General features: G+C 43.2%; 2 protein-coding genes across 2 annotated transcripts; one reads left to right on the top strand and one right to left on the bottom strand.

Annotated features, from left to right (window-relative positions):
• Window positions 1-452: 452 nt before the first annotated feature.
• Window positions 453-14,349, bottom strand: LOC114668971 (coiled-coil domain-containing protein 42 homolog). The gene is made up of 7 exons (XM_028825027.2): window positions 14,219-14,349; window positions 11,534-11,639; window positions 8,896-9,000; window positions 8,607-8,807; window positions 4,828-5,049; window positions 1,530-1,688; window positions 453-1,063 (listed from the first exon to the last, which is right to left on the bottom strand). Exons 1-7 carry the CDS (start codon window positions 14,272-14,274, stop codon window positions 968-970), a joined length of 945 nt encoding a protein of 314 aa, XP_028680860.1. The 5' UTR covers window positions 14,275-14,349; the 3' UTR covers window positions 453-967.
• Window positions 14,350-16,400: 2,051 nt separating this feature from the next.
• On the top strand, window positions 16,401-18,771 carry LOC114668571 (zona pellucida sperm-binding protein 3-like). The gene is made up of 10 exons (XM_028824369.2): window positions 16,401-16,505; window positions 16,677-16,858; window positions 16,992-17,092; window positions 17,159-17,250; window positions 17,457-17,637; window positions 17,712-17,820; window positions 18,031-18,119; window positions 18,204-18,289; window positions 18,357-18,467; window positions 18,543-18,771. The coding sequence occupies exons 1-10, from the start codon at window positions 16,442-16,444 to the stop codon at window positions 18,740-18,742; spliced, it is 1,215 nt and encodes a 404-aa protein (XP_028680202.2). The 5' UTR covers window positions 16,401-16,441; the 3' UTR covers window positions 18,743-18,771.
• Window positions 18,772-19,900: the final 1,129 nt, after the last annotated feature.

The raw sequence follows: 19,900 nt of genomic DNA, 5'->3' as shown, positions 1-19,900 counted from the left end.
ACAATATCTACATGTTCTTCTTCTTTTTTAAGAGAGCCGAGTGACTGAGGGTGTTGCAGCGCTCCCAGACTCTCGACATGGTAGCACAGCAGCAGGACACAGTTTGCAATGTGCCTTTAAAGGTTTCATCTTTTTCAAAGTTTGTTCCCAGGGCTTCAAAACACACAAGCTAAACACTCGGCAATCCTTTGGTCTCTCCACCGCTCCTCCAGGCAAGCTTAGTCTTCCTCCTCCTTTTATACAAAACCCGGGAGTACTTCCAGGGTCCTGAGAGTGTGGCTCTGGAGAGCTTTTGGGGTTCATTTCACTATCCGCTCGGTGCCCTCTGCTAGCACCCACAAAACCCAAACAACTGCACTTCCCAGTGTGCTTTGTGGGGGGGGGCTGCTAACTAGTGTGTTGGGAAAGAAAATGACCTGAATAACTTGTCTTCCCCTGTCCCTTCATTATACTGACATCCCGGCTGGGTAAAGATCCTGGTACAGCCCTGGCTGAGGTGACAGTCTCTGCGTGAAATTTCCTGTAACTTCCTCAACCAAAAGTAAACATTTTGTGTGTGTGTGTGATATATAATACATATATATGTGTATAAGTAAAATATAAAAATAAACAATATTTATTTTTGGCTGAGGAAGTTACAGGAAGTTTTTCTTGTAATGGCTGCGAATGTTTGTTCAGGGAATGTAAATGAGCCAAGGCTGCACTGTGGGAATTCAATCAAAGCCAATGCTGCCATTATACTAATTTGTTGGCATTCATTCTGCAATGGATAAAAATGAACAAGGATCATAGTAAAGTTGTAAGAAAATAAGCATTACTTAAGTTAAAAACAATGAAGTGACAAAAATGAATAATGTTTGCTTTTGGTTTTGTCCGCAGGATCTCTGTCTCTTCGGCAGCACTGCAGACATCTGCATTTAGACAGCAAGTCCGTAATGACAACGCGGCCATCTTAACTGCGATCTTCCTAGTTTGGATGTGGCAGAGAGTGGGATGAGGTGGCGACATCCATCCTCTTCAGGTCAGCCAGGACTTCAGTCAAGTTTAGAATAAACATCTGTATCTATATTAGAAAAAGACCAAACGTCAAATTAAGGGGATTTTTAAAGCAAGATGAGTACTGCAGTCAAATTTAAGATGCCTAGGATTATGCCCATCTATTTTCTGTTCCCCCTTAATCTGATGATTTTGCCAGAGAGTGACAGGCAGCACTACATGCAAGTTATAAACCCACCCTGGCATTGAATGGTAGTCCACTGCCGGACACACTCAAGCACGCTCCAACACTTACTCAGACTTGGCCAGCCTAGAATTATTTTTTTTTAACTCATTATATGGAAACTGTGAGGCAGCAGCTTTTTCAAGGAGAACTTTGGTATTTAGTTAATTCTTCATAATATATCTGCATTTTCCATATGAAAGGCTTAAGGACTTTTGCGACGCCCGTCGTGTGGTAGTAACAATCAAGTGGAACATTCAGCCGTCCACACACTTCTGATTCAGACACTTTTCATGTCATAGCCACTGACCTTCTTGAGCTGTCCAGCGGTGTCCTCGATGGGGATGTCCTCCTGCTGTACAGATTGCTTGTTCACCAGCTGGAACAGGTTCAGAGTCACCATTTTGATTTGGCCGAGCAGGAGCGTTTTTTTAGCCGCCGTGTTCTGGATGTGATTCCACTTGGACTCCTGGCGGACAAATAAAGGGGTCAATAGAAAGCTTTAAAACCTAGAGACTGTAAAATGTGGCCAGCAGCTGTCAGGAGTAGGGAGCAGAACTGAAGGAAAGCTCCTTGTAATCTTTAAAGAAAGGCGGTATATTGAAGTGCCGGGGGGTGGGATCAAAGCCCCCCTGGGTGAGGCGGCTGTTCTACTATCACTGCCCCACCTTTACCATTCAGTGTTGTCAGATTTTAGGTTCAAGCGAGGGTGCAAAAATTTGAGTATCTGTGAATTTCTCAATAACATCTATACGTATACAAGTATTTAGCCTGTGCTGAATTTTTGCTTTTTACATTTTTCGTATACATAGTTGTTTTGTCTTGATAGTAATATTTTACTCTCCTTTCCCCTTTTGTATTATTAATATGTAGCCTTTGTCAGAATGCCTCAAATCTCCCAGACTTACCACTGTTTATAAGGTATTATAGTACATAACTTCTCCTCACCTTCCCTTCTACATCAATAACCTCAGGCAATTAGGTGCAGTAAAAGACAAGCAGGAGTTAAGTTACAATTTAAACAATGTATTATTGATAATATTCATAAATAATAACAATATGCAAAGTACATTTGAATATTGGCAACCATACACCCTGATTAAATGGTGATATGTAGTTTCAGGCAGCACACAGACTTGTTAGTTACTTAAAAATGTCTCTAGTTCATTTGTGGTCAGCTTTCAGCCACATGTCTGTTCAATGTGGCTGCCGAGCTGTGCTTTCCATTGTGTTGTCCTTTCAGTTCATCAGTTTGGTAAGAGATGCTTCTTCATCAGATGTTAGTAAGAGAGAGAGAGAGAGTGTGAGGTTAAGCAAGTAAATTTATAGATGTTCTGTCCAACCCCTAGAACCAATAGGACGTCATACAAAATATTTATCAAGTTATATGCAAAAACTCACATCACAACAATAGTATAGAGAAAGTATTGGACTCATGTCAATTCAACCTCGAGATTTTGATGATTGACATTTTAGACCTTCCTGAGTCCAAAAATACTATTTTTGAAATTATGTCTGTCTGTGTGTATGTCAACACGATAACTCGTACACTTTGAGCTCAGTCAATGAGATTCTGTACATCTGCTTTATATCAAAAACAAGAAATCCTGTAAATGTTTGGGCCACTTCTGGCAATTGGAAGTGGTACTTTATCTGAATACTTTCATGAATATTCAAGTAAACTATGGTTGTAATTACAGATACAGTAGATGATTCAAATTGTGTATAGATATTTATAATAATAAAAAGCAAACAGATACGAAATTTGAGAAAAATTACTCAACCAGAAGTCGTATTTTATTTAAACAACCATTCGAATTTTTTGTATCATGGAAATATAAATGTGTACACGATATTAATGCATAATCGTTCAATAACTGTTATTAATTTTATTTATACATCATCAGTTTAACAATAACGTGTAAACTTTGAACATGCCTTGTAAACATAAAGATGTAATGGAAACAGTAAACTGCTACTTTCCCGTTGTGTTCCCGATAATACACTTAATTTTATATATATTTTTTTTTATTTCCGCCATCATTCTCATAATCTGTTGTGGAATGGGTGGAGAAGAGTGTCAGGAGTGATTTATGACCGACTGGTATCAGCAAGAGTGAAAGGGAAGGTCTACAGGACGGTAGTGAGACCAGTTGTGTTACATGTGTTAGAGAAGGTGGCACAGGAGACAGAGCTGGAGATAGCAGAGGTAAAGATGCTAAGAATTGTGGCGAAGATGGACAGGATTAGAAATGAGGACATTAGAGAGTCAGCTCAGGTTGGATGGTTTGGAGACAAAATCAGAGAGGCGAGATTGTGTTGGTCTGGACATGTACAGAGGAGAGATGCTGGGTATAATGAGCGATGGGTCCTAAGGATAGAGCTGCCAGGTAAGAGGAGAAGAGGAAGGCCCAAGAGAAGGTTTATGGATGTGGTGAGAGAGGACATGCAGGTGATGGGGGTGACAGAACAAGAGGACGAGGACAGAAAGATATGGAAGATGATGATCTGCTGTGGTGACCCCTAACGGGAGCAGCCGAAAGAAGAAGCCGCATTCTCATAATGTAGCTAAATGCAGTTTTACCTATAGCAATGCATTACAACAACAATTATATAATAACACTTTTTCTATGTTTTTAGTTGACTATAACTCTTTTTACTTTGCATGTAATTGAGGTAATTCATGAAAAAATTCCACCACTGTTTTCGACCCCCCTAAGTGCGAAAATATCCTTTTTAATATAAAGCTTGATTATAAAAGAGAGAGAAATGATTGTGTATCGATTATTATCAATTAGTTATGATGAGAAACAAAGAGAAATGATATTTGAGAAATATCGCACAACTGGAAAGTCGAGGGGGGCGCACTCCCAATTTTTGTATTTTATTATGTTCCCAAACCAACAACCTGTCCTCCAGGGAAAGATGAAGTAAATATCAGGTTTGTTTTCCGGTGGGAAAAAAAATTCAATAATTTAGAATATATGTGGGTCAGACCCCCCTTTATGGTTTTGACTGGGGGAAAAAAAAACATTCCTCTCTCCAGCCCCTTCAGGGTTAGGGACTGGTGGGCTGCCATTAATCAGCCCAGCAGTTTGTGGCCCTAAGATTTCATTCACTAATCTGTGCGTGCAAAGACATTATGCACAGAAATGGGACAACAAAATGGCCACCATTTTGAAAGTGGGTGGGTTTAGACCCCTTTATGGTTCTGAACAAAAATATTAAAAATTTGTTAGTCAAAGTTCAGAGGTCACAACTCTAAAAATGAAGGTGCCTGTTCCAGATAATGATCCTGGTCTGGCCTTTTTATTATATATAATTTTTCCATGTATTCTTGTAGTGTTGGCTATGAAAAGGCACTAAATAAAACGTTAAGGTTTCCTGTTTAGTCCTCTTAAGGCTGTTTGTTCATTTGCAGGGTAGAAATAGGGAAACAACCGCCTTGTAAGCTGATCTCCGTGTCATGGGATGGTCGTGTGAATCGAAATCAATCTATCTGCCTAGCGGTACTGCAGATATCAAATGGTTTCAAAGCATAAATGCCACATTTTTCGAGGTGCCACACTGTGCTTTTTTCTCCTGAACAAAGCATTCAAAAGGCTTACCCATCTGATGGCCTCAGACCTGGCGTTGTCCAGCCGGCTCTGCAGGGTGGCCAGCTCGTTGTTATACTGCAGGATCTTGTTGTTTTTCTCCTCGATGAACTGGTGCAGCCACAGCCGCTCGTTCTCAATCCTCTCCTGGTTCTCGCTTTCTCGCACTAGCAGCTGCTCCTGGGTGGAGATGAGGGTGTCGAAGCGGCCCAGAATCTCTCGGATCTCCTCAAACTAGAGCGAGGGGAAAAAGAAAGACGACCAAAGTGCAAAGTTAGAACTGTATACCAGAAAGTCTACCATGTGTATTCTTAGAACGTGTAGGGTAGTGGAGTCCAAATCCTCGAATGGCAGTCTAGTCATGATCGGTGTGGAACACTCCCATCCGCAGTCTTTTTATTTGTTTGTCTCTGTGGATCTGGTTGCCTTGATCTTTAAACAGAGGGAAAGCATTTCTTGTTTTGATACACGTTAAGTCTTTTCGCATGACATTTGCAGGTCAGCGCACAGGGTCAGCCATTTTATGGAGATCAATTTTCAAGTTAAGAGCCCAACAGAGTAGGGACCCTTCTGTTAGTAATGGGATTTGAACCACATAGATCTTAATGATTGGACTTGGGCCATCGAGACACACTAAGAAAGTTTCAAACAGTCCAGAGTAGTACAGTGGTCTTCTGGCTGTATCCTCGAGACTGAGGAGCTTTCACCTACATGTCAATGATTTGGGACAATATGGCGGTCATCCTCGTAAAATAACCTGGTAAACTAAATTAAGATCAACAGCAGGAAGGTCTAGTAAGCAAGGCTTTGGCCTGGGCTCTGTGCGTCCTAAGCACTAAAGAGAATCAAACACTTCCAGTAATGCCCACTAGAGGGGGATACCACAGTCAAACCCTGGCTCCTAGTAAGAGCAAGCACTGAATCTTCATAAAATGAAACATTTGTTCTTCTCAAGGACGCTCCATGGTGCACAAAGGAAAAACGGAATTGCCTGTACAAGGAGAACAGAGTCCCAGTACGAGCATCCAAAAGCAACGCCGGCCAATGTCGCTGCTCTTGATTTTCTTTCTGTTGTGTCATCTTCTCAATCAGTTTGCCGCAAGATGTGATCCCCCGTGACTTTTGGGGCAGTTGCCGCCAGCCACACTGTTTGCTTCACCAGTGCGTATCCCATCATGAGCTTTTAATTATCGAGGTTCCAGCCCTAATGGTTTGCGAATAATCGCGTGATAGATGCACACGACTCTTTTTCTTTGATTGAAATGCAGCATTTACATATAAAATGAAACCGTTACCAATACATAAAGAAATTATATATACAGGATATCAATATAAATTAAAAAAAAAAAACAATTTCTGTCTGTCTCTGTTGGGCAAATAAATTAAGTGTTGACATTTAGGAAGCACCATCTGTTGGAATGTATTTTTTTACTACATGCATTACAATCTTTATTTTTCCTAATTGATGGTACTGTACATCCCAAACATTATTGAGAATCCAACAGGAAATGCTGCATAATTTCAACACCAGACTAGCTGACACGATAACTTTATTAAGGGAAAATCAAATGTCAAAAATAATTGCTGTCTCTCTATAAACACTAGCTGACCGCAGTTACACTCAGATGGTCACGTTTTGGTGTTATTGTTTGCAATGTGCCATTTACTGGAATGTGTTTTTATAATGTGTTGAACATCAAATACATCACATCACGCTTGTGAATATACATGCAAGATTCAAATTTGTGAAAGGTGTAGATAGATATAAGGAAGAGTAAAGTGGAAAGCAAATGTATTGTTAATAAAACAGTAATTGTTCAGAACAGGGGATCCATATATCACTAAATGTAAAGGGTGAGAGAAATAACAGGTGTGGCGCACAGTCGCAACAGTTCTTAGAAAGACTACTATGAATGGACTCGTAATTTAATAATAATAATTCTTTACATTTCTATAGCACTGTCTTCACTACTTAATGCTCTCCGGTGAGTGGGGAGCCACTTCAATCAACACCCATGTGTAGCATCCACCTGCATGATGTGACGGTGGCCATTTCTGTGCCAGTACACGTAGCACACTTTGAGCTGTCAGGTGGTGAGAGAGAGCCAATTAGAGACAGGGGATGATTAGGGGTCTAGAACAACCAGGCCATGGGGGGCAATTTAGCCTGGACATTGGGATACACTTTACCCAGGGATATTTAATGACCACAGAGAGTCATGACTTTGGCACACAGTGTCACCCCCCCCCCCCCCCCCCCCCCAAATATCTGCACTGGTGGTATTGGGATCCACACACAGATCACAGGGTAAGTGCCCCCTTCTGGCCTCACCCACATCTCTTTCAGCAGCACGCCAAGCTTCTCCTAGAGGGTCTCCCATCCAAGTACTGGCTGGGCCTGAACATGCTTAGTGTCAGGTGGATGGCTGCTGTCACATGACACTCCTCACAGACTTTGCGGTGGTATTTATAAATTATATTTAATGCAGTTTAATTATTTGGGGGGGAAAAAAATCATTTTATTGACAGTAACGTTTCTCAAATCACCTCTACCGTTGACCAGTTCTTCAGCAGATCCCGGTTTTCTCACGACGGCACCACAGGCAGTGTTAATTTGCAGAGCTAACAACATGCACATGTTGAATTTTATATGGAGGGATGGGCTGTAACTTGATGAAAAATTGAGCGAATAGTCCCGTAGTTTTCAAATATTGGAAGCTGACTGACTGACATTGGGCTGGACGCGGAGGGCTCCCTTCTGCAGCAACTCTCACCCTTGGGTTATGTCCTGCTGCTCTTACGGCCCTCAGTGATCCAACATGTTTGTCATGCCACCCGTTGTCATTAGGTTTTTGGGGATTTTCTAAGGCCACGCAGTCTACTGGTTCTGTTCATGTTCCTTTTTTCTTTATTGTGCTTTTGAGGTTGTTAAAAACGATGCACCCTCTTACACAGCGCCATCTTGTTTTTTCTTTATGGAAAACACTAGGAGTTTTCCCACCGTGTTAGAATCGTTTGCTGTAACGTGAGGCCGCGTTGGTGGATGATGGCTCCTAGAGGTCGTGCATCATGACGTGAGCTTCACAACCGTATAAAAAGCCGGAGTCGTGATGTGACTAGTGCGATGTTTTATCACAAGTACCTAAGTCATTCGAGATTGCATTCCTGAAAGGCATAAGCTTTGTGTCATTTCGTGATTGTGATGGTTATGACATTATTTTCTGTCCTCCTGACTACGGTTTATGGCTCTGGTCATGTGTACCTTTTTTTGGATTATAACTTTCCACCTTGTGTTTCGACTCCGATTCTGGTGACAGGTTTTGAGTTTTTTATGTAATTGCTGTCTCTTTCCTCCCCCTTTATGGACTCTTCACTTCCCCGTGCTGTCTGCCGATTCCATTTAATTTCTAAACTGCTGCCACCTTGCGCAAGCAGTACACCATCGAGTCATTTTAAAATAGTATTACGAGTTTCTCACCAAGCCACGTTCAACTTAATCCCCGAAAACTGTCGCATCCCGTCGCCGACCCCGTTAGTTTCGTTGTGACATTTCAAACTAATGCTGCGCTCTCTTCACTTCACCAGCTTGCTGGTGATGTCCTCTCCTCTCTCCCCATTCTAATTCATGTTTTTGCCATCTCTCATCTCACAGCTTGGTGAGAGGGGTGGTGGCGACGACGTCGGGAATATTTTTGAGATTTTCCTCTCCAAAAGCTCTCTGGGACGTGCCGCAGCTCTAATACCACAATTGATAAAAGCTTTTTGAAAAATAAGAACTGCTGCCCTCTCACCTTCTCGGATTTCTCTGTGACTTTCTGTAGGTACTGCCAGAAGATGGCATTCTTCTCCACTTTCTTATGCAGGTTGTCCTTTTTAACAGCCAGCAGCACGATCTCCTTGTTCAGTTCTTCGATGTCGCGGTCTTTGAGTCGGGCCATCTCCTTCTCCTCCTGGGCCTTCTTAAGGGCCCGACTGCGCTTTGAATCGTTCTCCTGCGCCCCACGAGGAAAAAATAAAAAGAATTAAATATGATTTTGCAAAAAAAAATAAATAATAAACCACGTTCCTTATTGCACTTACTTTGAGAAATCTGTCAAACTTGAGGAGGGACTCCTTCAGTTGCTCTTCTTTCCTTTCCAGTTCTTCTCGGCGCTGCTGCAAACTCTCCATCTTCATCTGGAATTCCTGGATGAAGTGGGGTAAAGGGGTCAGCTGGCTGCTAGTGAGGGGCACCTCCATACTTTGTACTGATTTTAATTTCTTTCATTAAGTGAAGTGATTCTTATGATTCGATTGATTTATCAATAGGGTCTGTGGTCAACTTGTATGGGAATTCTGGGAGTTGGGGATTTTGCAAGGTTTCCCCTCTGATTACATTGTAAAAATGTATTCAAGTAATTCATTTATTATTATATTATAACTAGCTGTGTAAGTCCGTGCTGTAAAAAAAAGCCCAGGCTCCTAGAAACCTCAGATTCTGGCACTTCAGTCAATCACTCGCATCGGTTATGTATCAGCGGCTAAGCGAGGTTCTCTCTCCTCGGCTGTTTCATTTTGCCGACGTGTTCGCCTCACTTGTCTATCAGCAGTTAAGCGAGTTTCTCTATTTTCTCGGCGGTTTCACTTTGGTGACAGAGTCTCTTTCTTTGAGCTTCACGCTGTAGCAACCAAGGTTATAGTTTTGACTACTTCTATTAGTTTTTATTTCTATATTTTTTCTGATGTTACTTGGAAATTCAGTTTAGTTTTAGTTTTCCTTCATCGTATATTTTTAGTTTTTATTTCACAAAGTCATTTATATTTTATTTTTATATCTATTAGTTTCAATTTTAGTTTTAGTAATTATGGTCTGGTTAAAGAGCTACTATGGAGTTTAGTTTTGTGTCATAGAATTGTACTCTAAAAAGGTTAGAATATGAGTTTAAAAGCTAACTACATCACATTGTTTACTATATACTGTATATGAACAATTTTACATAATAATTAAAAAAATATATATTTGTCATTTGTGCTGAACAAATGTGCACTGATTGTTGGCACTTGTTAATCTTTTTTTGCCCAGAATGGGACAATTTGTAATGAAATTTAGGTGAATGTTAAGGTTTGAGTTGTTTTTAATCTAAATGTCTACAGCACACAACATATCTCTCTTTAAGACAATGTGCTTCTAATGAATGCCTTCAATATTGCATTAAAAAATCTCCCATACTGGGCTTCGTCGTTCTCCTGTGTGAAGTGGGAGGTGAATTATTGTCAACAAAACGCAGGCACCTGAGAAATAAACTGAAACGTTACTCACTCGTGATTCTTCTGTCCATACGGTAAAGGTTTTGTTGACCAGCACGTTTCGACTTCAGGAGTTTGAATTACATCTTGATATACAAGAAGCGCAAAGAAAGGCGGCACAGTAAATTGCTTTCTATTTGACACGATTTACACGCCCGTAGTCTGTTCGCTGTGTCACTGCAAGTGCTGTGTGAACACCTGCCCTCCGTCACCAGCTGCCATTCAAATGGATGAATAGATGTGGGCAGCTCGTGGTGGCTGAGTTTCTGTATTAGAGTTTTAGGGTTAAAGACAAACAGCAAGGATATTCATTCAAAAACTAAAAATATTTTTAATATGTTAGTCTCTCCAGCTACTTCAATAGTTTCATTTAGTTTTAGTTTTTCATTTAGGTTTTGTTAATTATTTTATTTCAGTTTATGAAAATGTTAGTTTCAGTTTTGATTTTAGTTTCCGTTAACTATAATAACCTTGGTAGCAACGCCCATCTATGCTGGTCAGACAGACACACATACATTTATACGGGGTGTCCCAAAAGTCACTATGCACTTCCTTTTTTCCATTTTGTTCCAGTTATCATTCGAAGAGACTTAAGCCAACTTAGGCTTTACAGTTTCTGTAAGCGTATCATTCCCTTAACCGCTCAAAAAGACGGCGCTCCTCCCCACTTTCCCAGGCTAGTCAGGATTGGTCAACGGGGGTCCCCTCGAATGGGCTCCGTGCTCCCCTGGCCTTACACCTTGTGACTTTTTTTTTTTTTGTGGGTCTATATCAAAAGTAAGGTGTATGCCACTAAGCCCTGTAACCTGTCACAGCTTGAGGAAAGAATCTGCACGGCCTGCAGCGGGTCGGAGAAGAGATGCTGCTAAAATGTGGGAGAGGCTTGTGTCTGAAGGTGGCTGAACATGGAGGCGCACGTGTGGATGTATACGACTAGTCTTCAAGGCGTTGGAACAGGATGGCAACGACTCCTTTGTTGATGCTAGAAATATTAATAAACTCAGTTTCTTGAGTAATTTTTAGGCATTTATTAAAAGTGTGTAGTGACTTTTGGGACACCCTGTATATAAGAGATGAGGGACGTTCAAAAAGTTTCCGCACTTTTTTTTTTAACTCTATTTATTAAGAATTTCAAAAACAACTAACATCACTTATCTATATAGTCACCTTTCTTTGCGTCGTACCAACTTTTTAATGCCCAATTACTCCTCCTCCCATCTTCACTGTTTCCTATGAAAAGACGCAAGTGCGTAAACTGTTTGAACGTCCCTCGTATTAGTAAATTACGCATTTAACCTGCTTAGCAGTGCTTGTAAATCTGTTACCCGTCACCCCACTTGTTATGTCGTGGAATGTTAAGGCTTCTAAGCAACCCGTTAATGTACAGAAAGTTCCTAAACATCTCTAGGCAACAAGATGGCCAGCTGCTCACCTCTTTCTGTGCTGCGAGCGCCTGCTCCACCTCGGCCATCTCCCGTCTCTTCTCCAGCAGCCTTGTCACCGGTGTGAGGTGCTCATCCTCCCGCTCCGGCATGTGCCTGGACAGATGACATTAAATATTTTATCCGATAGATACTGTCATCCAATCACACCACATATTCTTCTCCATTTCATTTTATTAGCTCCTTCCAATCTTTGCCGAGACTTCATAAAAGTCCAAAGGACAGATGGGGATTGCTCAGCACATCATGACAACGCTGACTTTTCTCATGTAGTAAACCATTGTGTTGGGCTTCTTCGAAGTCAGTCGGTCATTTTCTAATCCACTTACTCCTAACCAGGGTCACGGGGTCTGTTGGAGGCTCTCCCAGTTAGCATAGGATGCAAAGCAGCGAACAAACCCTGAACATGGCGGTATCCCAGGGCAGGGCCCTTACATGCACTATGACCAATTTCGAATTGTCAATTCACCTCACCTACATGGTTTTAAACTGTGGGAAGAAAGGAGTACCCTGAGGAAACCCACGCAGACACAGGGAGGAACCGACAGGCAAACCCCCAGTCTCCTGAGTGGGAGGCAGCAGTGCTACCACCATGATGCCCAGAAGTACTGGATTCGATACCAGTGGTCGTCGGGGGGGAGGGGGGAGGTTGGAGTAGATGTGTTGTGCAGTCTAATGCAGAAGATCTATGAACAAGGGGAGATACCAGGGGAGTGGAGTTGAACAGTGTGATTGTACCCCTTGCGAAGGAGAAGGGAGATCTTCAGGACTGTGGAAACTAGAGAGGGTTACACACACACACAATGAAAATTTGGGAAAAGGGTAAGAGAGAGAGAAGGCTTAGGAATGAGACCACCATAGGAGAGGAGCAGTTTGGATGGATGTAGTGTTTGCATTGTGACACCTCATAGAGAAGATTTGAGAAAACCAGAACGGTTGGAGTATTCATTTGGAGAAGCCTTCTAACCAAGTGCCACTTTATCGGGGTCAGCTGGTGCACGAGGGAGAAAGGAGAACTGGGCACTGTGCGAGGACTCTATGAGAGAGCGAGGACCTGCGATTGGGGTAACGGACAAGATCCCAGTGTGAGAAGGTCCACTCCAGTGATCATCTACACGTTGTTATCTGGCTATGGATGCGTTGATTAAAGATCAGTCCCACCAGTGCAGGCTTTGTGCTGATGACATTGTGGTGTGTAGCACCAGAAAGGAAGAAGTGGAGAGGAAGTTGGAAGAATGGAGAAGGGCTTTGGAAAACCGAGGAGCAGGATGTTTGGGAGGACGCTCACCTTACAGCGCACCCACCACACAACAAAGCACCTGGATTGAGATCCGTGTAATGGGTGACACCTCAGCACCAACCTGAACCAGTCCTGCCACCAACCACTGAGATTTCCCTGCAAGTTGGAGGACTTGCTTCCGGGGCTGGATGCAGATGAACGTCATTCCCAGGACGGAGCAATTGCAGGTTTAGGGCCTTGTACAGGGGCCCAATGGAGTGGAGTCGAGGATAGAAGATAAGCAGGAAGAAGTCTGAATATTTGAGTCACGATTCAGATGTGAGCCTGAAGGGATAGCTACTGCAAAGAGTTAATCTAGGATCGGTGGTAGCCTAAGATGGAGAGCGGTTTGGGAATGGAACGTTTAGAACAAGGTATGGGAATAAAGTGTGATCAAAGAAGAAGAAGTTTAAAGGTAAAGTCCGTGGCAAGACTTGCAGTGATGTGTTGAGCTGACCTACAGGTAGTAAAGGGAGCACAGGAGAAGAAGTTGAACATGGCAGAAATGTCAGCGTGGACATGGGTCTGTGGAGTCACAAAATAAGAAATGAGAGAATCAGAGGGACAATAAAAGTAGGAGAAAGAGCTAAGAAAGTACAGAAACCTGAGTCGAGGAGGCATGGACACTTGATGAGGAGAGAGAAGGAATATGTGGGCAAAAGAGGGATGGGAATTGAATTCCAGGGCAAGAGAAAGTGTGGATGTATCAAGTAAAAGAAGTCTGGAAGGGAAAGGATCTGACTGGGCTCCAACACTGCACGTAGGAAACTCGGGCCAAAACGATGCTGTATCTTAAATACTGTACAATTACACTGGGGTTTAGGAATGGTGACCCTGCTTAAAAGATGCATTAAAGAAAATGTTTCTGAGTTTCTTGTCCAATGTTTTCATGTTTCAGGTTGGGAATTAAATCATTTAGACCCCAAAGTTTCCACGTTTTAACAAACAGGAACGCAGTACCACAGTACGATGGTTAGATGGCGCCGTTAGTGGTGATGCCGACATCTCAAATCCTTTCTTTCCCGAGGAAGGAGGGTATAAGTGGATTATGGACGAGTATCACTCACTTGGGGTAGATAAAGTGTAATCTGATGAAAAACGGTTCAGCACTTTACTTATTCCACTGCCCCATTGCCTCCGTGCAGGGTTTCAAGACTGCAGCCTTACTCTTAATATTGGTCCCGACGCAAAAGAAAGCTGTCAGTCCTCCAGTTTATCAGAGCGTGTTATTTCAGGGAAACCAGTCCGGTGAACACGAGACTCGGCGGTTATGATTAAGGATCAATGTGTTTTGGCGCCCGGTCACCCGGGATTGCCAGCTAAACGGGTCTCACAAAGTTAACTGCACGTTACAAATTGAAAGGTAGAAAAAGTGAAAAAACAAAGACCGACTTACACCAACATTTTCTCCTGGTAAACCGTACGGAAATAGTCCTCCAGGTTGAGAGCCATTGCTGCGCCCGGGCTGGGGACGGCGAGCGGAGTACTGAGAAGACAAGTGGCTTCAGGGGCGCGTGCGCGAGGAAGCGCGCGTGCTTGGCTACCATGGCAACAGACAACAAGCGCTTCCTACGCACCGTTCAGCGGGCAGAAATGGAGGAGTCGAATGGATCAACTTGGCTGCAAATCGCAGAAAGAATATAATGCTATTGTTTTATTATTATTATTATAAAGAAAGGCAATTATTTTCTCGTTGTAAAACAACGGATTTGTGACTTTTAATTCCATGTCTCTCTGCGGTTTCCTCATTTTTTTCTCCCACGTCTACACAGGTATGCAGGTTGACTATTCTGCCAGTTTCCAGTTGGCACCTGTGTGTGTGTGTATGTGTGTGTAGAGCACGTGGTGCCTGATGTTGCCAGGACAGACTAAAACCCCTCCCAGCCCGCACACCCCCAGCTCCTGAATTAAGGTTAAATACTAAAAGCATCCCGCATGAAAAAATTGTAAAGCCCTTCACAGGGGTAGTGCTGGAAAATCATGTAAGTGACAAGGACAGGGTCACCAGTGGTGGAAGTGAGCCTCTGAATGCGACCTTTTATATAGTGCCTTTCATAGTCAACTCCATGTGATACCTGCTATTAGATCTGTGCATCGTGAGATTTGCTTATAGCATTTTATATAGCGCCTGTCAGAGTGGGTGTCATCTTTCCAGCAGTTTCCATTCTTCCAAAGGCAGAGGAAGTCAATTGTTTGGGGCCAGTCATCTCAAGTGGCACCCTTAAGAACTGATACAATAATAATAATAATAATTTAAATAGCGCCTTTCACTATCTATCTATCTATCTATCTATCTATCTATCTATCTATCATTTAGTGCCTTTCATATCTATCAATCTATCATATAGCTCCTTTCCTATCTATCTATAATCTATTATATAGTGCCTTTCATGCTTGGCTATCTATCTATAATAATGGACACATAGATTGAGGAAATTAGATAAAAGGCACTGTATAATGGATGCTTAGCTGTAAGAAGTACTATATTAGACAAAAATGTGTATGAAAGGAATAGATACACAGCTCTTAAAAGAACTGTATTTTGAATAAATCCATCCATCCATCCATTATCCACCCCGCTATATCCTAACTACAGGGTCACGGGGGTCTGCTGGAGCCAATCCCAGCCAGCACAGGGCACAAGGCAGGAAACAAACCACCGGGCAGGGTGCCAGCCCACCACAGTATTTTGAATAAATATATAGATGAAAGTCACTATACAATAAAGAAATATAAACAGACTGAGGAAAGGCACTATAAAAATTAATAGGAAAGGTAATATATAAAAGATGCATAAATAGATTAATGAAAGTCACTAGATAACAGATACGTAGCTCTAAAAGGCATTACATTATTGATAAATCAATGACAGTCACTATATAATAGATGAAAAGATAGATTAACTGATGAAGGCACTATAAAATGGATAAATGGCACTATATTGGATTAAAAAAATATTCAATTAAATTAAAAGGTAATACATGAAGCTAGATAGATGAAAGTCACTATATGGTAGATGAATACATAAAAAGAAGAAAGGCACTTTATACAGTCGATAAACAGACTGACTTAACGGCTCGAGACACTGTAAGGCGCTATAAAGGCCTTGTATCCTACATGGACAGCAGGTATTTTATTCATCCCAATGTGACTTTCTTCAGAAGCTCTAGAAATCTTCTCTCGGGACCCTCCCCAAAGTCCACCCTCTCCCCCAAGAATCACACAGAAGCAGACACCATCTGCCTTGGCTGAAGGTACCCCAGCAGTCAATTGACCAATCATCACTCCACACTTTGGCCTCCGCCCTGTATGGGTCATGTGATTTGCATTTCCCGCTCATTGTAATGAAGGGGCAGCCCGAGTCTCATTAAGAGGCTGCCCCTCGGTCACTGAGTGTCTTCATTTGGGCCAGATGGCACATCACAGCTCATCAGACCAATTGGCAGTGTAGACCGACGAGTAACGAGGCCGTGGGCTCAATTGACTAACGAGGGGTCAGTGGAGCCAATCATCTCCGCCCACTCGTTTAGTTAATGGGGGCCAGAGGGCGTATAAGAGGAGTTGAGGACGAGACCTGCTGTGTATTTCTCTCTTGTCTTGTTGCTCTTCCATTGCTGCCATGGGTGGCTTTTGCAAAGTTTTCTTTTTGATTTGTTGCTGTCATTTTTTGGTATCTTCTCAAGGTGGTCTTCCAGATTTTTTTCTTCTTCTTTTATTCTTGTGTTTTCCAGTGGTTTTGTTTTAGTTTTCTTTAAGTTGTGGTCTTGTAGGCTTTCTCTTCCATGTGGTTATCCAGTTTGGCTTTATGGGGTCTTTAATGTCCATTTATTTGATGTTTTGCTTCTTCTCTGCAGCTGTAGTTTCAGTCCAGTGCTTCGATGACCATGTGGTTGTGGACGTCCCACTTAACAGTTTTGCATCCCCAATTAATAAAGAGGGTCTAATGCTTGGCTCCTGTCCAATGACTTCCTTTGACCCTCTGAACAACACCGTGAGTTTTGTCCGTGGGTTGCTGGACTGTCGCTTTAGCAGATTGGTAAGTCAGCTGTGGGTTTGCTGGGCTTGTATAGTGCCTTTCTTGGACCCTCGATCTGCTAATGGAGGTAGCAAAAAGACCAGGGACTTGGTCTAAGTTGCTCCCTCCTAAGGGTGTTTTGACTTTTTCTTAGGTGACTCCAAGTCAACTCCTCTACAGTGTGGAGCTGACCTACAACTGGACTGGAAGTCCATCCTCTGCCTTCCCAGTGTCCATTGACTGCTTGTTCAATAAGTGAGTGGCTTTTGTGTGGATGGTGAAGATGATTTGGACACAACTCGACTCTGTCTCTCTATATAGGTCGGCTAGCTGGACCCCACTGATGCCCTTGCCTGCAGGGGGTTATGCTTCTGGAGTGGGCCACCTAGACTTTGTCATGCTGATCATGAACAGTAAGTGGAGGCAGGTTCAGGCTCTGAAGGGTCTGTCCTGTGGGGTTAATTGACCTTCATGTTGGTCTTGTATAACACACTGAATGCCAGGTGGCTTCTAAAAGTGGGTGGGCTCGGGGGGGCTCCACTCAAGTGTGCTTGAATTACAGAAAGGCTCTTCATCAGTATGAAAGATGATCTGACAGGACAATGTCCTTCTGTTGCAGGTGACTTTACTGAACCAAGCCCCTCTACCACATTCTTTCTGGGTGACCCGATAAACCTGGCAGCATCTGTTGACCAGTACAGCCACATGCCGCTCATAATCTTTCTGGACAGTTGCGTTGCAGCCACCACACCCGTGCTGACCAACTCTGATCTGGTTTACCCTCTCATCAACAACCATGGGTGAGTCCATCTGTGTGCCACCTCTAGATAGTACAACATGGCTGACCAGCTCTTCTGCCTCTTGCTTTTTGTAGGTGTCTCATTGATGGGTTGAATGCTGACTCCTACTTCCACCCAAGGGAAACAACCTCTGAACTGTATGTCACCATCCAGGCCTTCAGGTTCACAAATGTTACTTCTGAGGTATGGAGTGTCAAGTATGTCCCTGAAAAATGAGGGTAAGGTTCAGTTGTGGGCAACCATAAGGTTCTAGCATACTTGGCTGCCACAAGGGCTCCCCAGGAGTTTTTCTAACGATGATTAAGGCCAAGTTCTCTTCTGGCATTTCCTCCATCTCTGAGCTTGAGGAGAAATTCTTGATCTCTTTAAATCTTTAACCCTGGTTGTCCCCAGGTCTACATCCATTGTTCCTTGATCGCCTGGGATCCTGCACAACTAGATGTGACTAAGAAGGCCTGCTCTTACAACCCTATTACTCAAGGGTGAGGTGAAACTCGTCGTCGTCTGACACACAGGTCTTGCTTTTTGTGACCTATGCTAACTCCCACCACCACTTACCTTTTAAGGTGGGAGGCTCTGGACACCCCTGGAACAAACTCCGTGTGCAGCTGTTGTAGCTCCGTGTGCACCACCAGGAAGAGGCGAGATGCAGGTTGGTGTTGCTGTGTTGGCTTGACCTTTTGGTCGTCTCTTTACTTGATGGCCGTCGTCCCTTCTAGGTAACGGCCTGAAGAAGGAGGTTGTCGTGGGACCTCTGATTATCATACCTCAGGTACCTGTGACCAACAGCATTCCAGTGGACAACACTTCGCAGCCAATGTCCCTGCTAAGTGAGTAGTTAAGGTGGGGTTTTCATCCATTGCCAAATGTTGGGCACAAAGCTAAATGACTGGCTTTTCTTGAAGGTAAGGAACAGGCCATCTCCTGGTTCCCACTGGCTGCCCCTTTTCTCGGCGTTGGCCTCCTCGGTCTCCTCTTCCTTGGTGTCTATTTCCTGTACTGGAGGCGTAGAACCACAGAGCTGAAGGCCAGCAAGGAGCCTCTGATGCCCAACAGGAGTGGGATGGTGGACACCCTTACATGTCACTTATCTAGGGAGTATTAAAAAATAATAAACCTTTCAATTTCCAAGTACTGTGAGGGACTTTAATTGACTGGGGGGTGGGAACTGATTATGGTGAAGGGTCACTTTAAGGAAGTCTGAGGTAGGGTTGATGTTATATGGTAACTCCTGCATAGGAGTCTGGTTAGGCCTTTGACAGAAGAGCACAAGGTCAAGCAAGATGGATGAGACCCTGGCTCTTCCTCATTGGGGATATTTTTGGCTTGGGCTCTTCATTAAGTAGGTACAAGTGCATCCCTTTCAGATTAGTGGTGCCCTAAACCCAACACCCCAGCTCTCATAGGGGTCTTGGAGCCTGGTACACGGATTGCTGTTGTCCTACAATCTCACACAGTCATTGGTGCAGCACCATGTACCACAACCTAATTGGGTACAACTGGGCAGCACCATGTAACCAAACAATTGTCACTTTAGTGTTGGAGTCTAAAACTTCTACCCATCACCAATGATGTACTTGACATGTTAACTATCAGAAGTTAACATCCAAAACTCCAGCCCAGAGCAGTTGTGTGGTTTATAGTCAAAACTTCATGGAAGTCCACAGTGACGGACTGGTCTTGTTTCAGTCCGTGACTCCTGGTGTTTGAGGTGGTAGTGCAGCCACCAGGTCAAACACCTCCATGTAGAAATATCCTGTACTAGTGATGACAAATGTGCAGGATGCATCTTCTGCTGGCAGACCATGCCAACTTAACAAATTATAGTCTAGTTAGACACCAGTCACTGTCTTGGGGTACATTTTTCTTACAGCTATTCCTGACCTGCTGGCTCATGGATTAACCAGTAAGGTGGGGGGTGGCTTCCCCCCCCCCCCACCAGATGGTCTAAAAAAATTAGACATTTCTGCTTATTGAATTTCAAAATGTCAACCTTGGCCATGCATTTTAGATACAGCAGCTGTCCAGAAGCCGAGTGCTCCCACTCTAAACCGAATTTTAAATCGGTGTGAAAGATGGGTCACATGAGTAGGATGTCACTTGGGTGGCCATACTGTATGACCCACCATCATGGGTGTGTACTACAGTTGCTTGCTAATCCACATTCACAAGTGTCTACTTCATAACTGTCATTCCCATCCCAGATGGCACTGTGCAGTGCGGCCATTAACATGGAGGTGTACACCAGTGCCTTGTGATTTAT

The sequence above is a fragment of the Erpetoichthys calabaricus genome, chromosome 18 (assembly GCF_900747795.2).
Source record: "Erpetoichthys calabaricus chromosome 18, fErpCal1.3, whole genome shotgun sequence".
NCBI lineage: Eukaryota > Metazoa > Chordata > Cladistia > Polypteriformes > Polypteridae > Erpetoichthys > Erpetoichthys calabaricus.
This window is presented reverse-complemented; position numbering and strand designations above follow the sequence as displayed.